Source organism: Augochlora pura, chromosome 7 (assembly GCF_028453695.1).
Source record: "Augochlora pura isolate Apur16 chromosome 7, APUR_v2.2.1, whole genome shotgun sequence".
Classification (NCBI taxonomy): Eukaryota; Metazoa; Arthropoda; class Insecta; order Hymenoptera; family Halictidae; genus Augochlora; species Augochlora pura.
The window spans coordinates 23,160,323-23,188,312 of record NC_135778.1 but is presented as its reverse complement, the minus strand read 5'-3'; the positions used below and the strand labels follow the sequence as shown (position 1 = coordinate 23,188,312).

At 33.8% G+C, this 27,990-nt stretch overlaps 1 protein-coding gene across 4 annotated transcripts; it reads left to right on the top strand.

Moving 5' to 3' along the window:
• The first annotated feature begins 23 nt into the window (after positions 1 to 23).
• Gcn2 (eukaryotic translation initiation factor 2 alpha kinase Gcn2) lies at positions 24 to 26,475 on the top strand. 4 transcript variants are annotated; one of them, XM_078185938.1, is made up of 15 exons: positions 31 to 156; positions 295 to 326; positions 8,255 to 8,424; positions 9,991 to 10,252; positions 15,481 to 15,721; positions 17,281 to 17,597; positions 18,237 to 18,611; positions 19,187 to 19,699; positions 19,975 to 20,138; positions 20,772 to 21,205; positions 21,724 to 22,000; positions 22,893 to 23,406; positions 23,584 to 24,066; positions 24,807 to 25,678; positions 26,236 to 26,475. In XM_078185938.1, the coding sequence occupies exons 3-15, from the start codon at positions 8,354 to 8,356 to the stop codon at positions 26,360 to 26,362; spliced, it is 4,650 nt and encodes a 1,549-aa protein (XP_078042064.1). In that variant the 5' UTR covers positions 31 to 156; positions 295 to 326; positions 8,255 to 8,353; the 3' UTR covers positions 26,363 to 26,475. The 4 variants fall into 4 exon arrangements, with proteins under 4 accessions (XP_078042065.1, XP_078042063.1, XP_078042061.1 ...); XM_078185939.1 differs by lacking the exon at positions 295 to 326 and having other exon boundaries at positions 24 to 156; XM_078185937.1 differs by having other exon boundaries at positions 27 to 326; positions 17,302 to 17,597.
• The last annotated feature ends 1,515 nt before the right edge of the window (positions 26,476 to 27,990 follow it).

The following is a 27,990-nucleotide window of genomic DNA, read 5'->3' as shown; positions in this document are numbered from 1 at the left end:
CCCTAGCCTATCAATGCGTAAGATGTTCATAGCATTCGTAGAAGGGAAGTGGCAAATGTATTTAGTTTTGTGAACTGTTTTGAAACTGTTGTATGTTAAAAGTTTTGTTTGATGTGTTACTGAAATAGAAAAACTAATAAAACTATTGTTGTACTTGTGAGTATTAGTTCTGTTTTCATAGTTTAGAAGATTTCATAAAAAATTTTGAAATATAAACTCATGCAGACGTTATCATTTTAATTGAACACCATGTGAAAAAATTTGTGAGAAATATGTCCTGTGAATCTTCTAAAGATCGACAGGAAAACGAAATTGAGGTTTTGAAGGTAAGTTTAGAATTGCAATTCAATTTTCATCTTATCTAAGTCTAAACTGTAAAATGTTATATACCCTATCTAATAAATGTACTATATAATTTGTACGTATATCAAATTTGCTATATACTTAAATTAGTTTAAAAAGTATTTTATGTATAAGTTTCATTCTTTATTTAAAAAATGCTTTGTATACATTCATTTATATTGCAAAAGAATAGTTTATAAATGTCAAGATATAGTTATCACTCAAAAGACTTTAGAAAAAAAGCCAAACTGTTCTGTTAGAACCTCATTTCACTATGAAAAAATATGAAATCATAATTCTTATCCTCACCTATTTATTTAGTGGTTAGTATTTTCTTTTTTACTCTCTATGACATATAATAATGTGCACAGAATAGCTAATATCGCATGTAAAAATTCTGCTTAAACAAGTAAAATTTTTGGTTTTGGCTAAGAAATATTTTCAATTGGATTATGTGATCTTAAATCTTTCTCTTTAAAATATGCCAGATGTATTTAATAGGGTTAAAGTTAAGGCTTAGCATTAGCGACAACAATAACTTTTCCTTAGATTTTTGTAACCAGTTTTTCTATAATTTGCTGTACAAATTGAAGCAGTGTACTAATGAAAAGTAATTTTATTTCCTTTAATTAATGTAATACATACAAAGGATTTCTTTATTTTGTTATATTTAATTATGTAACTATTTGCATGAGTGACTTCTACAGCTCCAGACATTCATTTATCCATATCGCTTTCCTTCTATTACTTTTCTTTGGTTATCTATATCTTTCCTATTTTCTTTTCCTCTTCAGTGTCCTCAGCAATTCTATCACTTCCTTTGATCCCTCCTCACTCAATATATTACCTCTATATTAATATCCCTTTCTAATTCCTACACTCTAAGTTTCCAAACAAATAAATGCATAGCTCATATCTTTAACTGTCCTCTTTCTCCCAATATCTGTTTCACCTTTATATTGTTCTTTCCCTTATTTATGCTAGTAATCATTGATTTCTGTCCTTTCCTTCTTTTCTGAGATATTCCAGTAATTCTATTGTTGTTTCAAATCTATACATGTGATTGAATCTTGAGTTTATGCACTTATATTACATTTCTCTGTCCCTTTCTTTAGTTCTTCTATTACTTCTTTTCCTCTTTCTCTCCTTTGTCATATTCTAAGTTGATTCAATCCATTCCTCATCAGATACTCTTTCCACCTTTTTGTGCTTTCCAATTTCTAACTTATGTTTTCTTGCTGCTTCTACCCTTCTTCTACCTTTCATTGAATTTCCAAGCTCTTGTTCTAGTTGCTGTTTTAATTTGCATACTTACCTCGCTCAGCCAATTTAGGAATCTGATTTGTATCCTACTCCTCTTTTCTTTTCCTTTTTCATATTCTGATTCTACTCTATACAATAAAATTCCTAAAACTAATACCTCAATTAGGTTTATTCTTAATTAAAGTTATCCCTAAAATTTCTTTTATACCCCACATCTGGGTTAGAACTAAATTAGGTCATGAAACATTGTTTTTATTTAAAACGAAACGGTTTCTAGAATTTCAGTGAAAACAATTTGTAGGAGTTTTAAAATCACAGCGAGTAACATTAAAACGGTAAAAACATTCTTTGCAAAATTTTGGACCTTAAACTTAAGTTGCAAAAAATCTAGCTGGCAAACATTGTTTTTATGTAAAATGAAACTATTTGCAAAATTTCGAATGTGACCGATTTTCGGAAATTTCGCCTTTTAAATTACTTAATTAAGTATTTAAGTAAAAAAACAAAGTTGCTATCAAAATTTTTGCAACGGTATGGACAATATTACCCAAAATTACTAACATGTAAATAATTGTCTTACAAATTTGAATTATTCACAGGTTTTTTTAAATATTTTTAATTCTTTTTGTACGTAGAAATAATTAAACACATTATAGCATAATATTAAAACTGCTCATACCATCATAAATTTCATAATTTATTAAAAATAGTTTTCCAAACCTAATTATAATTCAAAGGAGAAGTTCAATTACATATAGTTTGGTAAACGTAAAATTTATAATTACATCCTGACAATATAATTTATAATTCATACTGCATGATTCAAATAGTTGCAAATATTCTAAACACAACAGAAAAAAATTCAGCATGAAAATTTGTTTACACTGTTTGAATATGTCAGTAAATGTGAATAAAATCAAAAGCAGACCTTTATTAAGGTAAGGTCCTGTAGTAGTCAATTTGATGACATTGGAAATCCAATGTGTATTTGAACTGCTTTCAAGACAAAACAATTAATTCAAGTGTATACTAACGACATCTCAATGAGTTAAGTAGTGCCAACAAAAATGATCAAAATTAGTGAATCACGAGGAAGTTGTCCTTTTTTACCATAACATCAGACTATGTATAACATTATATTGTTAGAAAACATTAAACCTTGCACTGTCAGACTTTGATTATTTCGTTTTCTTCCAAAGGAAAAAGTTTAATTTCAATGATGGTATCAGATGGTATTGTAGATCAGTTCATTAAATGCAGAAATATGAACAAGGCTGGAAAAAAGCCAATACATTGTTGAATAAAGTTGTTGTTCACATCATACATACAGTTTTATGTTATTTACTAAAAAAAAACGCACAGACTATTGACTATTCCAATATAATATGTCCTATTTTCTTAGAATAATGCTTATATTTTCTGATTAAGAGGGTATGCATCATGCAAACCTAATGAAATTAAGTGAGTAACAAAATTTTGTTCAATATAATCAAAGTGCTGTATAAAGAAGGATTTTTATAGCTTTTTAGATAGGAAACGGTGAGCAATATTTCACCTTTATTCTCATATCTTTTTTATTGCTTTAAAGTCACAAAATATAGCTTTACACATTATTATTAAAATTTATGCCCAGCAAGATCTTATAAGGTGACACCAGCACTAAAGATGGCTGTATGATGTGTAATAACAATAATATATATCAATTCAAACAAAATTATATTCTTATCATAGTAGTGTATGATTTTTCAATAATTAAGAAAAAGTTTTATAAAGGAAAGTTTCTGTTTCAACAGAAGAAACCGGTCTTAAAAAAATTGAGATGGATCAGTCAAGAGGCAAGAGGAGGTATTCGTCCACTCCTTCAAATCATGTCTCAATTTAATCAAGAGATTAGGTGGAGTGGCTGACCAATTTCCTTTGCTTTCTGTACTGATTAATTTTTGACTACATATCTATCTTTTGGTTTCTGGAAAGTAACATACACAAGTGACAGATGTTTTTCGAACATCCGTTAATCACTAAACAAGTCACAAAATAACAGGAACTGCAATCTCGTTGGGCCATGATCAATAATTGGCATCAAGAAAGCCATAACCATCCCTAAAATATCATTGTTCCATTTGATCAGTATGCGTTAATTAAATCTAATTAAACCTTTACTTAAGTACATCTTTTCAAGTGTTCTTTAGAAAAATAGTGTGATATAAAGGTAAGTTCTCAAAGCTGATGAAAGTTCTATATCAAAAAATGTAAACATGGTATATAATCAAGCAAACATTGTGGTTAACATGTAGTACTTCATACCATCCCTTTTACATTTAATTACAGCAATCATTTTTTCGACAACGATGTATAGAATTTTCAAATATTTTTTTTGTATTTTTGTATTCATCTATCAAAATCACTTTTTTAAAACGATGAGGTTTCAAATTATTTCCAATTTTGATTTATTGCATCAACAAAGGCACCACAACAATTTTCTATAATTTTAAGACCTAGCGATCCTATTGATCATTCAAATAGTTAAATTTTCTGCTACAAAATTACTTATTGTTTTGGTGCATTGAACTCTCTGAAAACTTTTGACAGCAAGCTTCGGTCGATTAAAATAAAATTTGATATGAAATATGCAATTATACTTTCTAGTATTTACCAGTTTCCTAGAAATTATTAAAAAACTGTTGTTGCTATAACTACAATGGATACCTACGTTATACTACATTTACAAAAAAAACAACATGTTTGGTAGTAGTGATGACATGGAAGCTCTGTGAGTTGGCTGGGGAAGGGGTTGGCTTAGTAATATAACAAATGGGAGGGGTATTGATACTATCAAAGCAACACTAAGAATGACGTGACCAGAAGAAAGTGTCACCAAGACAAGTGCTGTGAATTATTTCTAACAAATTGAACCTTTTGTTTTATTAAGCTTTTGTTATAAAAATCTCCAGAATGATTAGAGAAGCAGGTAAGACAGATGTTTCATGGTTTTGTATGAATTCAATTTGAAAGTTGAAATTAAATTGGAATAAACTATACATATATACATTTTGTATTAATAGGAAGCAAACCCAGATTCCACATTGTTTCTTTTCCTGTATTCAAAAAAAAGGTGTACGAATCAGAATACAAGTTTCAAGACTTGAGGAAGAGAATTCTTCATATGTGAAGTGAAGATGACGAAGTAAAGCATGCAAATGTTTGTGATACATAAAAGTGTGCTTGATATGTACAGACAATCAGATATGAATATGTTAAATATGTAACACTTTGGAGCATAAGAAGGAGTTGTATTATCTCCTATGGAGGTACAAGTGAAGAAATTAAATATGTATTGGACATTATGGAACACAGCGGGAGTGTTTACTTATTCCAACATTTTGTTGAAATATTAAAAGCTGTACTAATGAGTTGTGAAATCATTAAACATATGCAATTCAAGAGCCAAGTAATTCTTGTGATAGTAAGGAACATATTAACAAATATATTATTTTGAAAATTATAAGTATATTGAGGAATAAATACTTCTCGTTATTAGCGGAAAAGAGTATAGACGTTCCAAACATGAAACACGTGTATTTTGGTAAGATACATACATGTAGATGAAGATGATATCAAAATGTTCTTATTAGACTTAGTTGAAGTAAAGGCTGCGAATGCAGAGAGCTCATTTCTATGTTTGATATATACACTGAAAAATATAATCTCTCCATTGATAATTTAATAAGTTTTTATGCTGACAATACAAATATTATAATGGACAAACGTAATTCTGTGGCATCTCGCTTATTAGAAGTTAATGCAGAAATTAGCGAATTTCAATATTCAACATATATGTATATGTATAATTTGTATCCATTTGTATAATTTGTATACATTTATACGTACTTTACATACAAGTGTTCAAAAAATTAGGACATTATTTTGAGTAAATCAACATTTTTCGTGTTTTACTTTGTACTGACCTTCACATTTCATTTTTAAAATTTCAATATGTTAAAAGAGACTGTGCGAGGGTATGTTGGTCATGCAAGGTTACACACAGACATTGGATGCAGTTATACCTAGTGTTGTTAACACAAAAAGCTTAACCGCTTAAGATAGTAAAAATTGCCCATAGAGGGTTTGCAAGTGAACTTACAGGTCTGAACATGTAGACAAATTTTAGGCACGGAGAAATTCTAATTGTGGTCATCCTGTCTGATTCTAACCTAGCATCAAACAAAGAAGTCTCCTATATCTATGATGAATTTTTTTATTAATTTTCTTCTTATATATACAATAATTTAATTAATTTATTATTATTTATTTTAATTTTATGTAGAATAACGAATAATAATGTTTGGAATAACGTGTAACACAATAGCGGGAACTTGATTTGTTATACTTTATTGATAAAGATATTTATTATTGTCATTATTTCTGAAATATATATTTTTGTACTATTATAATTTTTTAAAATTCGCGTAAATTTGCTCCTTATATTTCTTAACACTATTTCTACCACGATTTTGTGTATACATTGTATCTTTTGACACCTTTGCGTTTGACTGCAAATAATTGCGAAAACTGTCAGGATTTCAAATTACCGGTTAAATATAGATAATTTGAGTGATATAACAGGAACAATAATTAAGAAATATTACCTTCTTCATTTTTGTTTTTATTATAAAGATAATCGCACATTGTAATATCGTCAGCTTTAACTTAGCAAACTTTCAGTTTCATATATAAAAATTGAATCTTTGTAACAAAATATAGTAACCATAAAAATAACATTGTAATAACATCGGTTCCTTATTCAATACCACAGTTTTTACAAATCAATGGTTGCTCTTCCAAGCACTTTCCACATGCATACTTTTCGCACTGCAAGCACGTTTCCGTTACTCTATTACTTGAGCAATACTTGATTTGGCATTTTTTTTCGTCTACTTGGAAACGATGTGGTTTTACAAGAGACTGATTGACATTCTAGACGTTTTGGACGTTTTAGACGTTTTATAAAGTTCTTCACCTAACTGGAATAAAAAATCTACCCGTGAAATATTTTCGCCTGTCGTTTCTTTGTACAGGATCCATGAGTTTATGCCGACCAAATCGAGGATGTTATGAAATACATGCATAGGCCATTTATGGCATTTACATTTCACACTGTATTTTCTCGCCATTTGGTCGGTCATATCTATCCCCCATTTTGTACTATTATAAAATTTAATCTCATTATGAAATTTGGTCTCATTTCATCTTTCCCTAAGTACGGAAACCCATACACCACATATTTACATTTGACATCAGACGCCAACCAAAATTTGATGCCAAATTTATCGGGCTTGTTCGGCATGTATTGGGTGAACCTACATCTCTAGCTGTCGTAGGAAAAAGCTGTTCGTCCACTGTAATGTTATTGATTGTTTTCAATAAATGCGTTCCATACTCTTGACACTAAGCCAAAGGGCATAGCCGATTAAGATGGTCAAAACTGCCCTTAGAGGTTTTTCAATGAGTCATATACCATTCGATAGCTGACCAATAAAAACTCATCTGTGCAAAATTTTAACCCTGTAACTTGTCCGTGAGGGTAGTTACAGGGTTAAAATTTTCGCCGGGGATCGGCGTCTCGTCGTCGCGATTTGACTTGAAACTAACCCGATGAGGGTTTTTTTTTTTAATGGGGTTTGTTGTGAGGTAGAGTTTTCAACCGTACCTGAAGACTATGGCCTTCTTACCGGTTTGTAGTGAGGGATTATTGGGGAAAAAATTTTCAAAGAAAACCCCGGTTCTCGAAGTTGCTTACCCCGTGAGGTAGGCCAGTGTGATTTGAGGTGATTGGGATGTAGGGGGGATTTTGGATGAAGTTGAGGCGTAGAGCGGGATTAGCTCAGGTTGGAAGTGTCCAAGGGGAATTTTTTCTTGGTTTTGTAGGGTATCCTATTTATGTCGTAGAGACCTGTTTCACGTATGAGCGGATTTTCGTGATCGGAGACAGAGTATTTGGATATAGTTTTACGAATGAAAGAGGGTATCAGTTCCATGTTGGTTTCTGTATGTAGGTCATGGGTGTGATATCGTGGGGGTTTGCCTGTGATGGTTTTTAGGATTTTGTTTTGTAGGATTTGTAATGATTTAAGGGTGGATTTTGGGGCGACGCACCAGCCTCGAGAGCCATAGGTGGGAACTGGTCTAAGACAGGCTTTGTAGATGGTTAGTCTGAGGGTTCTCTTCAGTTTGGATCCCTGAGAAAGGAGATGGTGTATGGATGCGGCTGCTTTTTTAGTTTTGTTAACTCTATCCTGGGTAGCCGGGGTCCAGTTGTGTTTAGAGTCGAAGATGATCCCTAGATAGGTTACTTGGTGGGAGTAGTATATAGGATGGTTGTTTAGGGTTAAGGAGGTGGTGATGGGAGCCTCTGTCTTCCTGGGGAAGCAGATGGCCTGGGTTTTGGTCGGATTAATCTGCAGTTTCCAGGTTTGGAAGTAGTGTGAAATCTGGTCGAGGTAGTTTTGTAGTCTGTTGTGAAGTACTAGACCGCTTTCCCGGAGTATGTATAATTTTGAAAGACCCTGTATACATGTAAAAATAGACGATGATCAAGCAATTGTACACGTAATCATGTAGTGTCAATGAAACAATATTTTCTGTTGTACAGAGTATTTTCGGAGACGAGCTTCGTGATCTACGATGTGGAAAAAATAAGCGAAAATGGCAGCCGCTGGATATTATTGTGACTCTAACGCCCCAAAAAGGCATGTCCGGTCCAGCTGAAGTACACGCACAAATCGACTTACACGTAACATGTAGCAACAACTATCCTGACGAGTAAGTAACTTACTATCTATTGTTTTTCAATTTTATTAATTTGCTGTGTACAATAAAAATTCTGATTATTTTCTTTAACATAAAAAGGCCTTCCTGAAATTAAAAAATATGGCGACATATAACTCTAGATGAAATTATAAATGTATTTTAGTAAAATACACTATTAAATAATAACGATTATATTATATAAATCAGATTATAAACATTATAAAACTTTCTTAACTCATAACACCAATTTCACACGACTTTCACGATATCTACTGTATTGCAATGGAAATAATTTCTTTTTAAATGTTACATTTTGCAAAATTTCAAGGTTATATATCCCAAAATGATTGTAGAAGCAGTAGATGCGGGGTTTCCGAGGTTATTTGGAGTAACTCTTCCCTTAGCGAAAATGTAATCCGCAGCTTTGTTTACCACTTATTAACGAAAGTGATCAATGCGAGGCTGTAGTGGGAACTGTTAGGCGATCAAGAAGTAATGGACAAGTCACAAAATTGAACTTTTCAAATTTGTATAATACCAGACAATGATAATTTTAAGAATTTTATTGTTCATTCTTATTTTAGAATGTCTGTAAAATATTTAGTAACTTTTCAGATCCGAAATAGTAAGTAGTTTAACCGTGACAGCCGTTTTAATTATGAACTGAGTCGATTGCAATAAAGATTAACAATATATGATTAATAATAATAATAAATAATCACGTTAAAGAAAATAAAGGATATGTTTGTTAAAGAATTTTAAAGAATTTAATTATTTGAAGCACTGTGCTCTCAGTCGTTTGACCACCTTGAAATTGCCGCAATCATCTCTCATTGACCACTGTTTTTCGTTAATAACTCGTAAGACAAACCGTAGATTCCATTTCCACTAAAGAAAATATTACTTCAAATAACCTCAGGAACTCCGCATTTCCGGCTTGTACAATAATTTTGGGATGTCTCTAAAATAATTAATCAAATTCCGGTATCGTATTCTGCACCCCTTAAGAATGACAAAAGGTCAACGAAATATGCACGAAAATCTGTAGATCTAATCCAAACTTAATCTAGACTAACGTGTATTTATAACGTTCAAGGTATTGAAAAAGGCATTCTCGAAAATATAAATCTAGTGTTGTATAAGTGTAGTTTCAGCTTTTATTATTTATTTAAGTACGTGTACTATCTTTATAACGCTCTGATATTAGTATAGATCTATATTTGTTATTCTTATTTGAACATTGTGTTAGCCAAAACCAATACCATATATAATTATTAAAATTATACTATCCATAGAAAATGTTATCTTTTTATCGTGGAGGATACTTCCTGCCAAGTAGCTAAAGTAGGTGCACAATTTGATGTTTCATTTCGAATGAGATTCAAACCTGTTGCCAATCTACGTCCAAATTGTTTATTAGCATTATGTTATCAGCATGTGACACGTTTCTTTTGGCTGCCATAATATTTCCCAGTTTGAAGGATTTCTACAAAAGTAATGTGGAAACATTGAACATATTCCTACGCGATTAAACATATTATACATCCATCTCATATTTCTTTTTTTATAAAATTACAGAGCGCCGCGTATAGAATTGCAAAACAGCAAAGGCCTGTCTCATCAACAAGTTGATACATTGAACACAGAATTAATGAATCTGATAATACAACTGCAAGGGGAAGTAATGATCTTTGAGCTATCTCAACATGTTCAGAAATACCTACACGAGAACCAGAAACCAAGTTATCGTAGCTTCTATGAAGAAATGGTTTCACGGCGACAAGAAAAAATTGAACTTGAAAAGGTGGAAAAACAACTGAAGGAAGACAAAGCGAGACAAGTAAGCAACACGATTTATTATTAAAACCAACAGTTTAATCAGGATATTAATTTATCGTGAACCGCAATCATAAATGTATAAAGTAGTCCCAAAAATCACTCACAATTGGGAAATGAGTGGTTCCTGAGGTCATTTCGAGTAACTGTTGGCTTAACGCAAGTGCAGTCGGCGACTTTATTTAGGAATTATTAATGAATAACACTGACCAATGAGAGCCGAACAAGGCAAATGCTAGGCAGTCAAGCCAATAAGCAGAATTGTGTTACATCGATTCACTGGCTCGACCGTTTATCGTTTCCTTTTGAAGTTATTTAATGAAACTTCAGTGATTTATGTAGCCGTCACTTTCGACGTGCAGGTAAATTTGCATTGCAAAGAGACATTATACAGGGTGGGGCAAATAAAGTGTTACAAAGCAATATCTCCATTATCGTTGATGATACGCGGAAATGCTGAAGAACAAATTGTTTGGTTCGAAGGGGCACATGTTGTGGTGGAAATTGTTTTTTTAAAGGTCATATTTTTTGAGATTTCAAGGTCATCGATGTTTTTTCAAATGGAACTATATATTTTTTTTCGATGACATTATTACCGATTTTAAGACGAATCCACCGAACTATAACTCAAGGTCATTCTAGGACTCATTCGGGATCAACGTGCCCGCCGCTCGCCATTATCATCTCCTCCTGGCCTTGCGCACCCTCCTACGCAAGGCCATTGGGTGCCTGGGGAGGCCCCCCAGGGCACGACTGGCGGCGTCGGCGATGCGTCGTTCCCGACGCCGCCCGGCGGCCTCCTTCTGCAGCATGACCCGCTCACAGAAGGAGACCACCGCCTTCCATTTCTTCTCGCTCCCCAGCATTGCCCCAATTACGGTCGGAGAGCGAGAGGTCGCGCCCAATTTCGTCTATTAGGACTCGGCGCAGCGCTAAAGAGGCGGGACACACCTCCAGCGTGAGCTGCGCCGAGTCCACCGCATCGTCGCATGTCGCCGTCACATCGCTTACCGATGCGACACAGGTACTGGCCAAAACTACCATGGCCAGTTATCACCTGCGTCGCCCGGTAAGTGAGCCTGCCAAACCGCCTCTCTCGCCACCTGGTGAGGTGTGGCAGGAGAGCCCCGGCGACGCGTTGGCCGGCGTGGGACCGAAGTTCCTCACGCCACGTAGCCCACGCTAGTCGCCGGGCCCGAAGCTCGGGATCTTGGACGGCCTCCGGCTCCGACGGGAATCCCCGAGCTCGGCTGACGATGCGGGTCCTATATACGTAGGCCCGCACCGCCGCTTCGAGCTCGAAGGAAAGATCCCCGGCTAGACGTGGTGCGGTATCCTCTAATGAGGCGGATTGCCATCCGCCTTTGCAGCCGGCGCAGGAGCTTTCGAAGTCTCCTACGCCGGCCAGCCAGGACCGCAGAGGCCCATACTGGGGCCCCGTACATAATCATGGACCGCACCACGCCCAAATATAAGCGGCGTACCGCATCCCCGGATCACCCGAGATTGGGCAAAAGGCGGCTCCTGCAAGCCGCCGCCCTCTCCACTCGGGAGACGAGGCGGTTGAAATGCGCCCCGAAACTCCAGTGGCTGTCGAGGGTCAGCCCGAGATACCTCATCTCGGATCTCACCTCCACACAGGCTCCTGTCACCCGGATCCACGATCTCGGGGGTGCCCTGCACCGAGGCCTCTTGAACCAGATGGCCTCGGTCTTTTCAGGGGCAATCCTCAACCCCAGATCGCGGATCCTCGCGACGACGACCGCCACCGCGACCTCCGCTCGTCGGATGGTCCTCTCAAAGGAGTCCCCGACGGTGACCACTAAAGTGTCGTCTGCATAGGAGACTGTAGTGGCCCCGTCAGGGAGGGGGGCCACCAGGACGGAATTATATCCGACCACCGCCCTTAGATAAGGAGGCACCCGATGGACCACAAGTGCCTCCATAATGGCGGATCAGGGCTGGATGTTAAAGACATTGACGATATCTAACGATACCGCCAAGCACACCCCGCCCCATGCCACGGCCCCCTCCGAGAGGGATTTGACGCGGTCGATCGCGTCTATCGTCGACCGTCCCTCTCGAAAGCTGAACTGGCTGTCCGCCAGATCGGGGCCAAGGCGGGACAGGTGCCTGGTGTGGCGGGCAGCGATGATCTTCTCAAAGATCTTGCCCGCCTCATCCAGTAGGCAAATTGGCCGGTACGCGAAGGGGAACTCCGCCGGCCTCCCCTCCTTTTTTAAGAGGACCATCCGACCAACCTTCCACAGGTCGGGGAATGTCCCCAATCTGTGCATGGCTGTGTAAAGGGCCATGAGCCTCTTCCCCAGGACGCTCATGGCAAGCACCCAGGCGCGGCCAGGTATTCCGTCCGGCCTCCGGGCAGTATTTTTGCTCCGGAGACATATGATGGCCCTGGCTATTTCCTCCTCGGTTACCCCCAACTCGGAGGACCATGCGTGGTCCTCCGTCTCGGGATAAGGCCGGGGCGCCTCCGCACATGGCGGAAACACTACATCCACGACCCTCCCGAGCAACTGGGGGTCAAGGCTCTCCGTAATAGGGGGCGTCCAGAGACGAAGACGTCCCATAACCAGCCTATACGGGCGCCCCCAAGGAACTTGATTAAGCGATCCGAGGAGGTCCCGCCTTGTCTGGGCTTTTGCTTGCCTGATGGCCAGCTGCAGGGCAACCACCGACTCCCTGTATTGCCCATACAGCTGTGCAGCCCGCTCCTCATCGGGACGGCGTCGTCGACGGGCACGAGTGTACTGGCGCCGCGCGCGTGCGCAGTTTATGCGTAGCTCTGCAATCGCGCGCGACTAAAAGTACATCGCCTTCCTCGGGTGAAGTTATTCGACCTGCTACTCGTCCATGGTAATTGTATTCTTCGTAAAGTTCTTCTAATATTTTCCGGATCAACTTCCTTTTTCAAATACTTTTTTACATCTACAGGAATTTTTAGAGCACTTCTCCTTGAATCTTGTTTTATTTGGCATAAAACATACCATTTTATTATATTCATTTAAAATTTTCTTATTATTTTTTTTTGTTTTGTTTGCAATACGATTTTCATTTAGGTATTTTTTTAGAATATTCTGCACTTGTAGTTTGACTTTTTTTTATCATTTTTGCAATTTCTCTTTGCGAAAACTCTCGATTACAATGTAAAACTGCAAGTCTTCATTCTTCTGTCGTTGTTTGTCTTTTTCTATTTTCCATGTTTACTACAAATGTTTAAAACATATACTGAAACTTAATATGACAGTTCAAAATTATGTTATGGCAAAAGTCAGTTTTAGCAGAACTAAGAAGTAAAAGAATTGTAACAAAACATTGTCTCACGAAGACAAGCAGTAAACTGCTATAACAGTGTTTACTTAGAGGATACTGAACAAACGATATAGTCGGTCACACTAAAAATCGTATAGAACCATACTTTTTCTAGTTTTGTTCATAAAACATTTTTTATAAACAAGTAACTGTTATGACCTGTACAGAAATACTCTATGTGCTTAATTTAATGATTTCTTGTAAAAAAGTAACATACAGTTTCTTATAAAGGATATCTTCAATATCTTCAATGACACCTGCTAAACGAATGAGTAAACCATTCATTTATAGATACAAGTCTATGCAGTAACGACACATTATACATATTACGACGTATACATATGTATATAACTTATAATCAGAAACAACTACATTGAAATGTATAAACACAACTAATTCCATAATTAATTTCATCTATTTTATAAAATTGGCATACTCTCCAGGTTTTGTAAGCAAAAGCCCTCAACAAAGGATGACTAAATTAGTCATCATTTTATGAATGAGTCGATGAATTAGTCATCGAAGTTCAAAAAGACTTTTACAATTTAAAATGCAAGGTTATCGAGTACAGTTTATAACTCAAAGATAGTTCATTCGGCTCTTACTAAGTAATATACTAAATTCAGATATTCCCATTTTAATAAAAGTGGAGAGATAATTCTCCAAAAAATATTTGATATATTATTTCATCGGTCATTGTTCATGTTAAAGAGATAAAAACAGCCTCCGATGTAAGGACTGGAAAACATTCAAAAGAATATATCGACATTTGTGTCTTTTGGAAGTATTATTAAATAATAATCCATTTTCACTCAAATTTGCATGTACGATCTATGAACCCAGATAGCGTATGCGTATTTTCGAAATATTTTGTTTTTTACCATATTACAATAACTATTGTGTAAGTAAATAGTGACCTTCTATCTCTTACAAAGGAAAGTATTTGAGCCTGTTTATTAAGTAAAACCTAATGCAATTAATAGATACAAGGATTCTAATTCGCCGTCTAAACCGAAATGTAACTTGATAAACCAATAAACTATAAGTTATAGTAACTCGTAATAATCGCGAGAGAATCGTTCCACGTGCTTTTCGGAAATAGATTAACCCGCGCGAAAAAGGTTTGCTTGGTAAAAAAGCATTCTTTGAATTGTTTATCAAATAGTATGAGCAAAGATGAATTTCGATGAATTACGATCTAAAATCTAGACAATTTAACTATTGACCGCATTCTATCCATGTATCAAAGGAGGTACAGTTGTCTTAGTTGACGACATTTTGAATCTGTAAGTAGAGGAAAATTCCCTTTCCTTTAAACCAATGGGAGAATTATCTCCAAGAAAATAACTCGGGAAAGTCGTCTCCTATAAGGATTCTCAAGCTAACGGGCTCAAGTTCTAGACTTCATCCGAAAATTACTCGTTTCTCACATGGCGGTTCTACTACAAACTTAATGAAACGAATACATATATACTTATATAAATACATTAATTTTTTGGTTCTCCTCAATTTTTTGATATATAATGGCAACCTTGAGTTCTTCAACAATTGCCTTACACGTTTCTTATATTTTGTTATACCCACTGCTAGAGCAAATTTAAGGTTCTGTAATCTATAATATGATGGTCTTCAATTGGCCTTCTACTGTAAAACTTGTACAGAGTATCTTCCACTATTTCTGTGAAAAGAACTAGAAACACTAAACAGGCTAAATTTAAAGTCATTATATTATATAATCCTCTATTAATGATATTAATAGAACAAATTTTATTTGAAAGATTTTTTATAGAGACGAGTTATTTTATGTAGCAGTTTTTACTGACTGTATGTATATTTATTTATAGTATCTGTGTCTGATTTATAAAATTTTATGATTAACAAAAAAAAACAAAATTGCAGGTATTGCAGGATCAAATTCAAAAGAGACAAGAGGTTTTAAAAGCTGAAATTCGTAACCGAAAAGAGTCGATTCGCTTGAATAGTGATCGTTCAGACAATTTGTCGCAATTGATTTCAACGTCTCCGCAAGAGAGAACACGCGTTTATTCTCGAAGAAGATGCGCCAGTAGTTCCGAAAGTACTGATGGTTTTTTATGCGAACATACAGGCACAAAATCGTTGCACTTCGATCATAACAAAGGTAAATAGTTGATAACGTTTACTTTTTACATTACATCCAAGTAATACGTACATCAGTTTTCCTCTACCAATATTTATCCAATTATGTTTTGCACATTAATTCAACTTATTCTATATTATTCATAATCTCGTAGTTGAAGCAAATAGATTACAACGTGATAAAAAAATACAAAATCTTAAATCATAAAGATTCTCCATAAATTCTTTGTTTTCTAACAAACCGCACTAGTTATTAATAATGATTTATAAATGTAGAGATCGACGCTTCTCTGTCACTTTGTATAGAAATTTCTTAAGCAACCCTTTATTCTATTATTTCTTAGTATTTACTACGTTTATATATATATTTTGTGAATGAGGAAGGGAACGGATAAGTTACTTATTGACGTAACCTTGTGACATGATTAACAAAATCAACCTATTGAACAGAAAATGTATCGCTCATAAAACGCTTGATCTACGTAAGCAATACAAACTATTTCCTTTTTAAATAGTTGAATTCTTATAAATGGTAATCATTTTTGGTATTGCTTCAGCAAATTTTAGTGATAAACGAATAAATACATAATATTTGTTTGTAACTATTAAAGATATCTATCAATAATACCATTTTTTTTTTAATTTATATAAACATTATCATTTCATTTGTGGATGCGATATACAGGGTAGGGCAATAACTATTGCCACCTCAAATATCTTCAAAACTATGAGTTTCACAGAAATATTTGCTGAAACAAAATTGCATAGTACGAAAGGGGCCATCCGGTGGCGATAATAGTTTTTTTTGCAGGTGGAGGTACTTCAGACATTCGAAAGTCACCTTCATTTTTTTAAATGGATCGGTCTGTTTTTGCTTTCGTATCATGATAGAGAATCTTAAAACGAGTTCAACGACCTATTACACAAGGTCATTGAAAAAAAGAAAAAATTATTGCAGCCTGTGCGTCAATAAGTTCTGACGCTGTAAGACTTACAAGTCAATCAATCGTAAAAAGAATCCAATATTGCATTGATAGTGATGGTCATCATTTCGAACACCTACTATAAACGTATATTTTATTTACTACCAAAACCGTAAGTATTATCGCCTTTCTCTACTTTCTATGACCTTCAATGACCTTGTGTAATAGGTCGTTGAACTCGTTTTAAGATCCTCTATCATGATATGGAAGCAAAAACAGACCGATCCATTTAAAGAAATGAAGGTGACTTTCAAATGTCCGAAGTACCTCCACCTGCAAAAAAACTATTATCGCCACCGGATGGCCCCCTTCGTACTGTGCAATATTGTTTCAGCAAATATTTCTGTGAAACTTATAGTTTCGAAGATATTTGAGGTGGCAATAGTTATTGCCCCACCCTGTATTATCGCACAATTCATTTTCTAGTTGCATTTATTAACATTTAATGTGTCTATTGTGAAATTAATCTGTTATGTTAAATAATTAATAAAATAAGATTTGTATAAGTATAAAAAAATGATGTTACTGTAATAGTAATAAAATTGCTGGCAGAACTTTGATCACCGAAATAATTACATAAACTTAAACTGGCATTTAGGAAGTATTGTACTCCTCACAGATGAACGGGATGTATACAGAGGAAAATGCATGGGCCACAGTACCAAAGGATCTGTTGTATATGCTGGTGTGGATATGATAACTGGTGAACTGTTTGCAATTAGTGAATGGACATTTAAAGGAAACCACAATATCGACGAAAATAATGTACAACATATTACTAAACAAATAGGAAGTCTCGAGCAAGAGATGAATCATTTGAATAAATTGCACCATCCGAATCTTGTACACTACATAAGTATGAAGTACTTATTAAATGGAGATGAAACAGTTGTTTACATTCTTCAAGAATTTGTGGTAAATATGTAGTTAGTAAAACTTACAGATATGCAAGAACTATCCACAGAGAAATGTTAGTAATAGAAATTTTAGTAACAAACTAATAATTAGATGAATAAATATACAGAGCAATTTAATTAAATTGGTCATCTAATTATTTGTAAAGTATTTGATTATAACAATCCTGCAATATCAAGGAGTGCACACTACATGCAATTATTAATTTTTTGTTATTTTGCTTACTTATCAAGGTTATAAAGGTTGCACTATTTTTCAATGTTTTTTTCTTAACTATAACAGGTAAATTTTAATTCTCAAAAGAGAGTTGAATGTTGTATAAAAATACTATAGGGGTATATACTGTAGGGGGACAGGAAAACAAACTAATAATTATTGAGATAGTCATTAAATGTGTATATTACAGGAAACTTACTAAATTATCCTATGTAAGGTATTAACAGCAATCATAACAAAAGCAGTGTAGTATTATTCTAATTTTATGAATGCATATAATTATAGGGATTGTAAAGTCACTTTAAAATTAATTTTCCAAAAAAGATTGTATATATTTATTGTAATACTAATTATAAATTTTTGTACAAATATTTCCACGAAAAATATAAACAAGAATTTTAAACATTAATAGTTGATTATTAGATAGGTACCAGCTGTTCTTTCTTCCTGTTGGAGAACATTCCTGTGGACATCGACCTTCTTCGTTATCTGGCAACTGGGATTTTATTTGCTTTGAAGTACCTCCATGATAATAATGTTGTCCACAAAGACTTACGTGACACAAGCATCTACATTGATCGTACAGGAATAGTTAAATTATCAGACTATTCACTCAACAAACGTTTGTCTGATGTTTATCAAACATGTGCAGTTGTCAAACCTGAACAAGATTTTCCCAGTATCCAAGGAAGAGGTGGAAAGAAAGCTGATATTTATCGTTTTGGCGCACTTATGTTCTCTTTATTAAATGGAATGATCGTTTCTGGAGATGAAATTAACCCAGCAATGATCAATCAGGTATTTACACGTTTACCATAATTAGAATTTTCATTACCTTACTTTCATTACTTTGCTTTTATTATACCCTTAACTACTTACCATAATATTTATTGCGTTATACTGTTTTATTGCGCATTTATACGAAAAGTGATAAGTAAATCTTATATTTAAAACTACACATGTTTTGCCAGTTTTCACCTGAATCTAAATAAGATAGACAATTATAATGATAATCGTTAAATTTGTTTAACAAAACTAGTTACTGTTCTAGGTCTAGCCGTATTAATATTCACTGAAATATATGATGTGTAGAAAAAGGATAACAGTAACTGGACAAAAGATTATTTACAAATTATCGAAAAATATTATTTTGATGTCAAAATAGCTGTAAATTATAATAGAAATAGAAAAGTAATAATTAACTTTTTAAAAAACCCAAGTCTTTGAATTATTTATAATACTTTCATTAACAAAATATTAACTAGCAAACATGTTGTATAAGAATAAAGAAATGTTTTCGTTATGCGAGCTCTTTTCATTGTTTTGTCTAACCTTTAGCAATTTATTATACTAATGTTATATGAATTTTGCAGCCTGATCTTCAAGATTTCTTACAAAAATGCCTCATCAACGATGAACGGAAGCGTTGGTCCGCTGAACAACTGCTGCAACATACATTCATAAAAGCTCCTCTAGCTCGAGCATTGTCACCACCAAAGATGCCACGCAGGGAGGAACAAGAGAATCAAGAGCCTGATGAAAGTGATGCAGATATTAGGCAGTTTGTACCACCTTTGGGTGGTCACTCAAGAATTACAAATGAATTTGAGGTGCTTGAATGGCTTGGTAAAGGTGCTTTTGGTGATGTACTTAAAGTGAAAAACAAATTAGATGGTGGAATTTATGCTATCAAAAGAATCGAGCTTAATCCCAAAAACAAGCAACTGAACAGAAAGATAACCAGAGAAGTAAAATTACTGTCACGCATGAATCATGAAAATGTGGTGCGCTACTACAATTCTTGGATAGAGAGTGCTACTATAACTGATGAAATAGAGAAAGTATACGAAACGCCGCTAGGAAAGAAGAACAATGACTTGTTAAACGTAAGTAGGCTTATTACGAGATTTGGTATTCCTATTATTGTATATTAATGTATAAATTCAATAGAATGTATAGAACGGAAAAATTTAGATTGAACACTCGTGGTCAATAATATGAAACAACCTCATGTTTGCAGCAACTTTATTATGTATAAAGTATCGCAAAATCTGTATGTTTAATAATTGAAGAAAACTAGTTTGTTTTGTAAAATTGGAAAGTGGTTTGAAAAAAATATGCTAATATAGTATACTATTATAACCTGAAATTAATTGTTTAGCATTTGGGCACAGACGATATCGAAAAATTGGCACCGCCATTACAAGACGTCGAATGGAATGTTTCATACAAATCTCGTACAAACACCACACTACCACCGGATAGTGATGAAGACAACAGCGATGCTTCTAGTGATACCGACAGTGATGAAGATTGTGCGTTTTTGTAAGAAATCAATCATTTTTGAAGCGATAAATTATATGTGTAAAAATTCAAAGTAGAGCATGGTTAGATCACTTCATCCAACAAATTTTAAACTTAAATAAATCTTTTAAAAAAATTGATAAACGAACCAAAGTACTCGTAGTTATTATGAATAACATGTTTGCTTGTTCTATAGTACAACCCAATTTAATTTTTTTTAAATGTTGCTATCTAAAAAAAAGATTAAGATATATCATAAAACTATAAATTAATAAAATTAGTAAAATATAAAATGTCTAATTTTTTGTAGTTATATCTAAATATACGCAATAATAACTTTTGAAATATGTGATTGTAAACAAAATAAGCACCAGGATAATCTATATATTTTTCCAATTAGTTTGTTTAAATAAATATGGTTAATAATAAGCCTAAATTTCACTCTTTATTGAATAAAAGTTAAAAATGCTGTAATGAAATAGAATATAATATTTCAGTTTCTATTCTTCGTATAATATTATTATTTGAATAAATTTCATATCATTCTTTCTTAAATATAACAATAAGAATTGAATATTTCGTGTGCTGTCTCTTACAATAGTTCGACTTAAAAAATGTTTAATGTGTAGACAATAATTATGAATTATTTTCCAGAGTGCGGAATTTGTTGCGAATAGACTCTTCCGATAGTATAGAATTTGAAAGGGATTCAAATTTCCAAGAATCTGCACCGGATACGAAAAAGAACGAAAATGGAGATACAAATAAATCAGAAGAAACCACAAGGGAAATACAGTTCATGTACATTCAAATGGAGTTCTGTGAAAAGAGCACTCTTCGGACAGCTATTGATGGAGGCCTTTACGAGGACCGAGAAAGAGTATGGAGATTATTTCGAGAAATTGTTGAGGGTTTAGCACACATTCACCAACAAGGCATGATACACAGGGATCTGAAACCAGTGAATATATTTTTGGACAGCAACGACCACGTTAAAATAGGAGATTTTGGTCTCGCCACTACAAATATTTTTTCGACATTTGTACAGACCATGGAAATGGATAAAGAATCACAAACTATGGAAAAAGGTAAATACCAAATGATTAACAGAAATTCGTTGAATTCTCATTACTCATGCAAAATTATGAAGAAACCGAATATAAAATCTTACTCCAACGAATGTTAACTTTTTTTATGTTTCAATGAAGAATACAGGGTTGTGAATTCTTGGTTTTTACACTTTGATTTTTAATTTTTTAAAAAAGAAGAATTTAGTATAGTCTAATTTTTAACTAACATTTAAAGAAGGTACTCTTTCTGAGACACTAATAATAATTTTCCCAAAAATTATATTTGTAGTAATTACTACGTTTGAAGTAGAAAAATAGATAGTTGACACGAAACATTCAAAACAATTTTTGATCTGTTCTATTGAAACATAAAATTGATATTAAGTAGTGTTATTTTTATTCTTTTAAACTTTAGATAATGTCATATTGGCAAACAAAAAATAATTTTATTTCGAATAATGTCCAAAGAATTTATGATAAAAACTATTCTATTTTTTCCTAATTTAGCGATGGTGTTCTCCTGTATGATTTTGTAGGATTCAGTTTTGGTACAGAAGACGTAGGCTCTTTAACAGGACAAGTGGGCACAGCATTATACGTAGCACCGGAATTAACAACGAAAGCAGTGAAAGCCATTTACAATCAAAAAGTCGACATTTACAGTCTGGGAATAATATTATTCGAAATGTGTTACAAGCCACTGAAAACAGGAATGGAACGAATTGCAATTTTACTCAACTTACGATCTAAAGAAATTATATTACCTCCAGAAATGCAGCAATCAGAAATGACAAGACAAACACATATCTTACGGTAATTAGAAAAAAACTTTATTTAAGCATTGACTATTCTAATACTTTTCTTCCGACAACATTATCTCTGAATTTATCTATTATTATAGGTAACATGATTAAAATAAAAATTACAGTCTAGTATGTTTTCGAATTATCTTTTAGCATGAATTAGAATTTGTATAATTATTTTTAATTCTAATTACTTTTCAGCAGCGTATCATTGAAATCGTTCTATTGATGAAGTAGAAAAAGTTATGTTTTTCTGGAGCTACTTTTTGAGCTATTCTTTGAACTTGTAGTAGTTCTGTGTAGTGTAACCAATTACAAATACTTTAATTTGTATTATAAGGTTTTTAATATACATTATACGAATTGCATGTTATAAATATGTATTTTAACCCTGTCAGCTTTCAATAATTCGGTCTTTCGAAAGTAGATTAATATTGCTTCTTATTTCTAAGTAATGAGTCTACATGTGAAAATATTGGACCATTATTTTTATCGACAACCATTGTTAGTACAAATAAGTTAGAACAAATATAAATTCTATATTTTTCATTATTAGTGCCTTAAAGATGTATTCTTATAAACCTGAAATATCATGAAATTAATAACCTGTGAAATACTTGATTATTTTCAATTTTTATAAAAACCAAGACTAGTTCTATTCATATGTTTTGAAGTAATATTTATTTACTTAATCTTCCATTTTTAATAATTCTAAAATTACTTATTATTATAATTTTATCTTCAATGATCAAAACATTGAAATATTGTCAGGGTAGTATATTCCATACACATTGTATCATGTTTGATTTTTATGAATAATTGTATTAACCCTTTCATTTATTATGATAAACCGCTCTTTCTGATCAGTTGTTAAATCTATTAAAATTAACTTGTAATTATAGGTGGTTATTGAACCATGATCCTAGTCAACGACCGACATCACAAGAACTTCTCTCTTCGGAATACCTACCTCCCCCACGTCTCGAAGAAACAGAATTACAAGAAATGATTCGACGCACGTTATCGAATAATCAGAGTAAAGCTTATAAATATTTAATTTCTTGTTGCTTTACGCAAGAAGTTACGCCAGCCGACGATATTACATACGATATGAATTTACCTAGTAGAGGCTACATAAACTTTCTGTCTTGGAAAAAATATCAAGAAGGAGTAAAGTGCAAAGTAATTGAAATTTTTCAGAGACACGGTGGTGTTCATTTAGACACACCGCTTTTGATGCCAAAGTCGCGCCAGTCTTATAGTTTTTTAGATTCTGGTGTCAGATTAATGACTCGTAGTGGAAACATTGTTTGCATACCTCACGATTTACGTGCGCCTTTCGCAAGATACGTGGTGTGGAATAATATCCTACATATCAGAAGATACGCTATCGAAAAAGTTTTTAGAGAAAAAAAGGTATTTACAAATTCCCGATTTCGTTGTAAACAACTACTTCCTCTGGCAACTACTTCCTATTAAAACTGACAATTCATAGGCAGTACACATAGGCTTACAATTTTAAATAATGAGGCAACAGCCCTCACAATCCCCCTGAAAACTGCATACTAATTGATAAACGTTTATATTTCATAGGTTCTGGGCTTTCATCCTCGAGAACTTTATGAATGTGCATTTGATATAATAAGTCCAACTGCCAATAATTTCTTAATGGAAGCTGAATTGATACACATTGTCTGGGAAGTCATCAATGAACTACCTCAATTACAAGAACGAAATTTCACCATCCGCCTGAATCATACTTCATTATTGAAAGCTGTGTTAATATACTGTGGAATCGATCCAGAAAAATATCAAGATATTTATTCAATTTTACGGGACGCACGCGATGGAAAGTTTTCAAGGTTTCAAATCCAAACACATCTAATAAGTCTTTGTCTAACTGATCAAGCTATGGAAACCTTATTTAATTTACTTGAGACTGAGAGTTCTATTGCTAAGATTCACAGTGTGTTGAAAACTATAACAAAGAGAAAAGGAGATGCTGCAGCATTAGCTAAGGAGGGCTTAAAAGAAATTGAGACTGTAATGGAAAATATTGAATCGTTAGGCATTAAGGTAAGTTTCAAATAACAAATTTAGAAAAGTAAGACAAATTAAAAATCCAAATAAAATATCTTTAGTATACTTTTTATGTTCTATTTTAATACACTTCTATTGAAACAACTTTTCTAATACTTTGTAGTGAAAGTTTTACTTAAACATATAACGGCACCTGATTTCCAGTTGCGAAGAGGTTGTTTTCATTTGCTACAGTATAGAAGAATTTTGACAATATTTTTTTCAAGTTTAATTTCAAATATTTATTGTGAAATTATCATTATTATTTAACTTAAATGACTTTATACGTATGGCTAGACAATCATTTAAAAATAATTTAATTGAAGTTTATCAAAAATAAAGCTACTTTTTTGCCATTCCTAAAATAAAAATCGTGAATTAGGTAAAGTAATTCATTATATCCTAAATAAGTTCTCTGAATATTCCATACGTTGAAATGTCCCAAAAGCGCAGAAATTTAAAAAATGTGCAACGTACATAACATTACATATTGTAATAGAGCTCTTTTAGTGTGAAGTACTATTCTCTACTAAATGTAACTCTCCTGGAAAGATTTTCCTTATGGTCTAGTAAGAAGATTTTTGCATATTGATACTAATATTTAATCTATTTAATAATAATATTTGATCCTTTGTTTCATTGTCAAATTAGTTTAAAAGAATAAGTATTCTATTTTTTTTTTCGTTGTGTAATTTTCTATTATGATTAATAATTGTAACGAACATTATATTTTTCAGTGGACAGTAGTAGTTGTTCCTCTCCTAGTACATAATATAAATCAACACAGTGGTACAATTTATCAAATAACGTGCGAAGTTAAACGCCGTAGAAAAAAATGTGGAGAAGCAATAGCAGCAGGTGGACGTTACGACAAAATGTTGTCGTCTTTCCAAAAACTCAGAATGGCCTGCAAAGAAACTAAACAATACGGTGCTGGGATCAGCATCTCGTTGGATAAACTTGTATCAGCGGTTTTGGAATCGTCAGAATCATCTGACAGTAAATATGGCATCGATGTTGCAATTTCTTGTCTGGGCAATCCTCATCGAAAGAAAGAGATGATAGATCTTTTGAAAGAGTTTTGGAGTTTTGGATTAAAAGTTACAATTTTGGATTTGTCATCCATTGAAGAAATTCTCGAATATTGCAGAGAACATTCGATTAATCAAGTTGTTATTTTAAAAGTCAATGAAAGAGGAGGAGTGAGAGTCCATAGTTGGGAAAGAGATAGATATCAAGAAAAAAAAATAGCCAATAAAGAAGTTGGGGAATTTTTTCAAAGACTGGATACATCGATACCTATTTTAAATAGAACTGAAAGTAAAGCATCGACAAGCGAGAACTACTTAAGTAATAATAATCCAAGTAATATCAATATCAATTTTATTTTGTCTGAAAAGGACAAACTTTCTGGTAGTTCTCGAAGAAATTTGAAGAATTCGATATTTGCACAGATGTCCACGTACTTTCAAAGAATCGCACATAAAGTGCCAATTGAAATTTTTGCAATGTACTTAGAAATGAGTGTGATTAGAACAATTATAAGTTTTTTAGAAATCGATGAGGAAGATCAGGATTTTTTGAAAAGTATACAAGTCATTATCGATAAGTAAGTACATAATATTCCACTACAGTATTACTCATAAACATAGCACAATATATAAATTTTACTAAACAACAAAAGAAAGTATAATAATAGTTCATTAAATGAAATAAATTTAAAAACTAGTTTTGAAGTAAAAGTAAACCTTTTCACTAGCAAAAATAAAAATATTAAAAGAATTCAGTATGATGAAATCATATATTGCATAAAGAAAGTTTAGACAAAACTTTTGAAAATCAGTCATATCTGATTTGGCTAAAATTCTAAACTTTCACAGAAATTAAAAAAACTTTAATAGATATTAGAATTACATTATTGGTAAATATCAGTAAATTTTCTTTTTTTACAGGACATGGTACCATATATCTTTTTATACTGAATTCTTATAATATTTATATCTTTATCAAATCTAGTTTTCAAAAGTATTACGTTTCATGAATTATATTTTCGTTTATTATTTATTGAAATTTCATAAATCTATACATTGTACTATTTCTTCGTCAAAGATTATAAGTAATCTTCAATACATCTATGTACATTAAATTTTTGATCTTTCTTTTCAGACATACAAGACACAAAAAGTATATAAAGGAGATATGCGAGGAATTACGGGAAACGAGGAAAGAAAAATTACGACCTGTGTTGATATTATATAGTCTAATGGATAATCAATATATGACTCTTTTATAGTTTATTACTTTTTAAAAGTTCAAAATTATACATGGATAAGATATTATATAAAAGAAATAATTTGTCACGTAATTAAATGAGATACAATAAAGTAATTTGATTTTTATATTAAATATTCTATTCTAAAAATGTTCCTTTAAATTATAAAATAAATGTACAAATAAAAAAATACCTAAAGTACTTTGATAATAAACAAAATCAAAAATAACTGTAAAAATCTATTTTCCTATTTTTTGTATATTTTAACATCTGTTAGATAAGCTAACTGTGGCGACTACCTCCGCCATTCGCCAGCAGATGGATTCCTTTTCTATAACTACCTAAAACCGTCCCGATTTGGATATACTGTATATGTATACAGTACATAACAGTATACAACGAAACCGTCCTTACCCTTATCCCTGTCTAAGGCAGGGCCCGCTAGAACGCCTTACTGACGAGTCCCCTAGCGGGCCCGGGACGAAACAGTTTCCCCTTTCTTTTCCCGCTCCTCGCTCCTCCAAATTTCCAATTTTCTAAGCGCGCCACACTAACATACATTCAATTTTTAACACCTTACATTTTCTAAATTTCTAAATATCAACTTGTATACAACATGCACTATCGTCCAAGCAGTTTCCTACCCTTGCCTCATATGTTATGAATGTCTTGTTGCTTCCCTAGACTTCCTGTTCTTGAAAGTTCGTATACAAAGAAGAATTTTTAATACATTTCATTCATTATATAATTTAAAAAATTTTACATCTTTTTGTGCTAGCATTCACAGCGATGATACAATAGGTCTAATCAGATCTTACGCAATTTTCCGTAACATTTTTTGAAAACAGATACATAAGTTCGAAACGTAAGCCAATAAGCATTGAGAAGCGTGCATAATTACGCTAAAGGAAGAGATCGAATGTTCCACCCAGCGACATACAGTAGAACTCCCACTGTATAAACTAATTGCGGGGCAAAAGTTTTTCCATAACAGAATAACAAACGGTTAGCACTCAATTTGATTTAATATTTGAGACAAAGTGAAATAAAATGAATGTAATTCATTTTGTTCGTACATATCTCCATACCTAGAATACATAATTAAAAAGTAATAATATTTAGTTTTTTTCTGGGGGGGGGGGGGGGCAGGGAAGCGGAAAAATCTTCAGCAAGATACGCGGGGTGGGCCGTATGTTCCCCAGGTTATGTGGAATTCTTACCCACTAAAAAACCGCTCCCCAAACTCGCGACTTTGAGCCCCCTCCCGGAACCGTTTATCACATTACTTCGGGAGACGAGTCGCCATTGCTCGTCACTTGAGACGCGGTGCCCTTTTCTGACCTCACAGCAGGATTTGGCCCGTTTCGAATCGGCTGGTCGGCCCGCGACCAGCGCCCCCGAGTCTCTTCCTGCCACCTTTGTTGCCAGGGGTGGAGGGCATCTCGACGAGCCACCCTCCTCGCTTCCGCTCCATCTTTGCCGGCCTGCCTCGCCTCATAGACCTACTTGCGTTCTAAAGCAAGCAGATCTATGGGCAGCATTCCGGCGATCACCAGAACAGCCGGCTCCGCAACAGTCCGGTAGCCACTCGCTACACGGAGCGCGCACCTTCACTACACCGCCGCCATTCTGCGGCGGTACTTGTCGAA

What these genes read in the sequence shown, in the direction of transcription:
- Gcn2 (XM_078185935.1), top strand. Translation starts at nt 273, where the DNA reads ATGTCCTGTGAATCTTCTAAAGATCGACAGGAAAACGAAATTGAGGTT. An exon ending in AGACAAACACATATCTTACG is followed by an intron (nt 22,001 to 22,892) that starts GTAATTAGAAAA and finishes TTGTAATTATAG; the next exon opens with GTGGTTATTGAACCATGATC. An exon ending in ATACAAGTCATTATCGATAA is followed by an intron (nt 25,679 to 26,235) that starts GTAAGTACATAA and finishes CTTTCTTTTCAG; the next exon opens with ACATACAAGACACAAAAAGT.